Below are 5,015 nucleotides of genomic sequence, written 5' to 3'. Positions count from 1 at the left end.
GCCGGCGGCGGCCGGGAGCTGGGCGGCGGGCACGGGCACGCCCGGAGCCCGCCAGGCCTGGTCGGCGGTCCGGGTGGCAGAGCGCAGCCCGCCCTGCCCGCGGCCCCCGGACAAGAGACGGACGGGCTCCGCTTCCAAACCTGGTATTCCAAGGCGCTTTCGAAGAAAGACCGACGCGCCTTGCACCTTTGTGTGGGGAGGGAGGGGGCACTGGAGGTAAACAACGACCCCGGCTAATTCTGCAAGGGGAGGGTATTCTGCCATGGGACCGCCAAACTGCTTTAAAAATAATTTAGAAAAAAAAATAAATCCACCAAACTCTTACTGGCTTCAGTGACATAACAGGATTCTCCAAACGCAAACAGGGAAGGCCATCATGTGTCCTGGAATAACACTGATGATTTTTTTTTTTTAACTACTAGTTCTACAGTTACACAAGCCCACATAAATTTTACCCCTTCATTCAGTGACCAGTTTTCTAAAAGAGATGCCATGAAATAAAATGCTTTCTGACTGTTTCCTCAGTGATCGCATATAAAAGAAATAAAATAAAAGCAGTAGGGAAGAGCAAGTGTCTGAGGTCGGTGAGACACACTTCGTAACAGCTCAAAATCACTGCTTGATTCAGGGCCTGTCTCTAAGAAACTGCCTTATCAGAGAAATGCAACAAGTAATGGGTTTGCTGAGGTACATTTCTCTCTGTCAAGCTCACAGACCAGGGTGAGGCACTAGTCATGTTCAAGACAGCAGAATAACTGGCACTTTGTATCAAGAAGGTCTGCTTGGGCTTTAAGGACTAAGACCAAGGGAAAAATTACTGAAAAAAATGTTTTTAAACATCTGCATGAAAAAGATTATTCACATATGGCCTTCTAGAGCATGATTTTGGCACTACATTTCACCATTTTTTGTCAATTGCTAAACCTGGAGGAAAGGATAAATAATTCACGCATAGAAATAAATAAATGACTTCATGTAAATCTAGCAGCCTAAAATGTTACGAGCAGTAGTAATTCATTTTTTAAAATGCTGACACATACTGTGAACTCATAATGAAAAATGTGTCCTTCAGAAAAATCCCCGATCAAGATCCAAGAATAAACAAGAGTATGACGTGTCATGGACTCCCTTGCAAATTCAATAAACCTTTAAAGAGGAGCTACTCACTTCACAAAGCATGCAAGGAAAAGAAACACAAAAAACAACCCTCCCCAAACAACAGCGGTTGTACTTCCTCCCTCCTAAGCAGGCACGCAGTACTTTTCCTACTCCAAGTGGAGATATAAGACTAATCATGACAGCACTAGGATTTAATGATCTAATCATGACAGTATTAGCATTTCACAAGCGATGTATTATGTATGTTTTTGTCAATAAACTGACTCAGCATTTAAAACTCTCAACCAGATGAAGCCACAGCTCTCCCCAAAGTTAACAATGAAGACAGCTCACATCTGAAACCCACTGGCAAACACGCATGCATGCATCCCCCGAAGTCTTACCTCATCCTTTCGCAAGTGAAAAAAACCCACCCTATCGAGCTGTCAGGACTCCAGTGGTTTTCCATGAGGTTCAAATCAGAATCAGACTCCCTCGCTGACCCCACAAACACTGATGTGCAAGAGCAACACACACCCAGTCCTGACCCCACTGAACAAAATCAAACTTGGAAGGCAGACAGAAAAAAATGTTTCATGTCAGAAGTTGCTGGAATGCAAACGGATTATGCCATTTACAACTATTTCACCCTGCAGACGAGTAGCAAAGGAGTGACCTGTCCGTACATTCACAGGACTGTAGCTTTCACAGAACATGGGGAAAAAAAGGAACAGATCGGCTCTTTCTTTCAGAGCTACCTTAGAAATACTCAGGGTTCGAAAGTTCCTATCGCTCCTTACGGTAGGTGCTATTCAGTGCAAATAAAAGACCGGGGGAACTTTGGAGAACAAAAGGAGGATGTCCTATATTCAGACTCCCACTAGCAGGGAGCTGCACGGGTCACATTTTACAAGGAAGAACCAGGAATCTTTCAACGACTTCACTCTCCCCCCACTTCTTACACAGAGATGGCAGCAATCCTCCTATCCTGATTCACTGACCTGAGCTATAGCGTAAGGAAATTACACCTCGCTGTTTCCAAACACAGCACTGGGAATTCTGAAAGCTCCTTGGATGTCTCCTACCACGGCAGCAGGACTAAACGGTGGCAGAGAGAGCAAGCAGCCCGAGGAGCCAATCAGTCACCAGCCGGCTGCTGAGTATCTGCCCGAGCTGTCATGCTCTAAGTTCATCCTTCAACCAAGAAATCCTCCTGTATCACACAGTGGAGTCACAGCTTTACCTCCCCCCTCCCGCCAAAGTAAGACCTATCTAACAATGCAATAACACAAAGCAAGGTTTCACACTTTTTTTCTGGAGTGTGTCCTTTCTCTGCCAAAGTTCTGCAGGGCAGGGCAGGGCATATGGGAACAGAAGAGTGATTTTAAAGAGAATTTTGCTTTAACCTCTTACCAAACCTACTAGGCACTGTATTAGGCACTGCCAAGCTAAATTCCACAGTGCCAATACCCTCCAGCTGGGGGTCCAGCCCCATTTCTGTATGCAGGATTAAACAAGTACCTACTTTGGAAGGAAATATTTGATAGGCACAGATGAGTGTACCTCTTCTTTTCAGCTCTGTGGTCAGTATGTTTAGCCAAAGTAGAAGCACAGGTAATAGCTGCTATACCACAAGTCTCAGCACAAGGAGAAATGAAGGGTTGTCCCTTGGTTATTACCCTGCCGAACATCACACCTAGCTATAATAGCTACTCTATATGAAGGAGTAAACACAAAACCAAATTGCTCATCCGGGCTCATTTCTTTCCAGCCCTTCTGAAACAACAACAAAGAATGTACCCACTCCAGGGACAAGGATAGGACAGACTCGCACAGCTAGCTACCAGTGAAGATACTGTCCCAGATAAACAAAAGTTAATTTAAGCTACGGCCACCCTTCTGTCAAGCTTGCTACAGTTCTACCATCACTTCCTTAACCGACATGCCGGAGTTTTAAGAATTTAGGAAGTCAGGAATACAGCAAGCTCACGAAAAGAATAAAGCAATTTCATAACCAAAGGGAAAACAAAAAGAAATAATTAAACACATTTCCAGGAATTTGTTGGGTTTTTTTTTTCCCCTCTACTTTTTTTAAAGCTATTTATTGGACAACCGAGGCACTTTAATCTCTGAGCCAGAGGCAATGAATGGTCCTGGCAAACAGCAGTCTAGAAATTGGCACAGAGAACTACCCCACAGTTTAAATATGCTTATTCAGATGCTGTTCAAATTGTGTGAAAATTTAACTGTTTGCGAATTGGTTCAGAACCAGTTTCAGGGGTAGGCTGGCTACGATTTCCAGTGAAAATATTACATGACAGATGACCAGCTCACAGTTTTTTAAAAGAGCTATTATGGTCCCATCTTAAAAGCCAGGAGGCAGCATTTGTTGTTGTTGGGGGGGGGGTGTGTGTGTCAAAGAATGGAAGCCAGGGTGAGCACACACTTTCCAAAGCGCTGTGATTTAGCTTGCCTGACTCCAACCTTCCCCAGAGCGTTGCTGCTTACCTCTTTGCAGTTAGATGCGTATTTGAAAGTCAAGTTCCTTGGCAAGGAAGCCTCTGCCTGAGTTAAGGTGCCTCCGTCGGCACTGGGATCCAACGGGTGATCGTTTACAATGTATGTGCACTTCTCTTCAAAATCGGCTTCCGTCCACAGAGTCATGTCAGCATCCTCCATGTCCATTTTCATTGTCCACTCTCTCCCTTTCACCAGATTCTTGAAACTCACAGCGTCCGAGCTACACTGTGTAGCAGCCTGGAAAATAAGAAAACAGCCTTTAATCCTCATTGTCCTTCAGTGTTGTGGTTTCCGTTGAGACAGCGTGACTAATACAGTAGTCTGTGACACTTTAAAAGCGTATGCAGGATAGTTGGTACAGTTGAGTAATAGCCAAAAAGCAGTGTAAACGAAGCTGCTCTGACTGAAGCAGCGCCTTAAAATGCCTGCCTCGGTAATAATGAGGAGGGAACAAAAACAAAGAGGAAAAAATCCCTAGGCTGACAACCGCTTTACCTTTTTCAGACCCTTTCCTTAACGCCTCGGAGAGAAAAAAAATATTCTATGCTGAAGAAAATGTGGGGTCATGGCCGCGAGACCACTTAGTTGCCTGTGGAAAAGCTGCCTCAGAAAAGTGTCACAAACAAGGAGAGGAAGAGGAAAGGAGCTGCTGTCTGCGTCTGAATGAAGCTAAAAATGGAAAGCGCATGTTGGAAGAGCGGAACCCAGCCTTGCCTCTTCCAAATGGGGAAGCCTGAACTTTCCCACCGGCTTTCAACACACAAACAACTTTCAAAACAACCTGGCCCCCCCGCCTCCTCCTGACGTCCCCTTATCCTTTGGCATGGAAGGCTAAGAAAGCCGACATCCTGCCAGCATCACTGCAGCAGCAGCAGCAGCAGCAGCCCTTCACAAAGCACTGCAACACGTTCTCGGGGGCCAAAAAAGAAAAGGCGCAGGGGAAATAAATAAATAAATAATAATAAAAAAGTTTTCCTATCCCTTCTGATGTTGATGGTACCTCCGAGAGTTACTGTCTCAAAGCACTGGATAGGAGCCTCGCAGGACAATTCCACCAAGTCCTTCAGCCCCTCTATCTATTCAGGGCAGAAGCACTGTTATCAAACCTTTTCCCACACAGGTACTACTAGGTCGGGCTCTTCCCATAAGGTTCATTAGGGACCAAAATCTGTGCCTACGCCGGTAGATGGGAATGACGTTCAAGCCCGGCGTAAAATCCCTTCATTTTTCCATTTCGGATACGCAGCTACCATGAAATTCACACCCCTCCTCCGGGAAAAGCGAAACGCGAAGACTGAAAGAGCACGATCCTCCGAGGAAGAGGTTAAGGGCTGACCGACTCCGGGTTAAGAGGAGACCCCCGGCGCCCCCCCCGGCACCGCCCCGCCCGCGCCGGG

At 45.9% G+C, this 5,015-nt stretch overlaps 1 protein-coding gene across 1 annotated transcript in view; it reads right to left on the bottom strand.

Moving 5' to 3' along the window:
• The window catches only part of PRDM1 (PR domain containing 1, with ZNF domain), a 26,367-nt gene that overhangs the window by 17,007 nt on the left and 4,345 nt on the right, over positions 1–5,015 (bottom strand). The window contains exon 2 of the mRNA XM_010573389.1: positions 3,607–3,855. Coding sequence (XP_010571691.1) covers positions 3,607–3,855 — 249 coding nt within the window. The remainder of the gene's footprint in view (positions 1–3,606; positions 3,856–5,015) is intronic.

The sequence above is a fragment of the Haliaeetus leucocephalus genome, unplaced genomic scaffold, assembly GCF_000737465.1.
Source record: "Haliaeetus leucocephalus isolate CR32 unplaced genomic scaffold, Haliaeetus_leucocephalus-4.0 Scaffold384, whole genome shotgun sequence".
NCBI classification, from domain to species: Eukaryota; Metazoa; Chordata; class Aves; order Accipitriformes; family Accipitridae; genus Haliaeetus; species Haliaeetus leucocephalus.
This window is presented reverse-complemented; position numbering and strand designations above follow the sequence as displayed.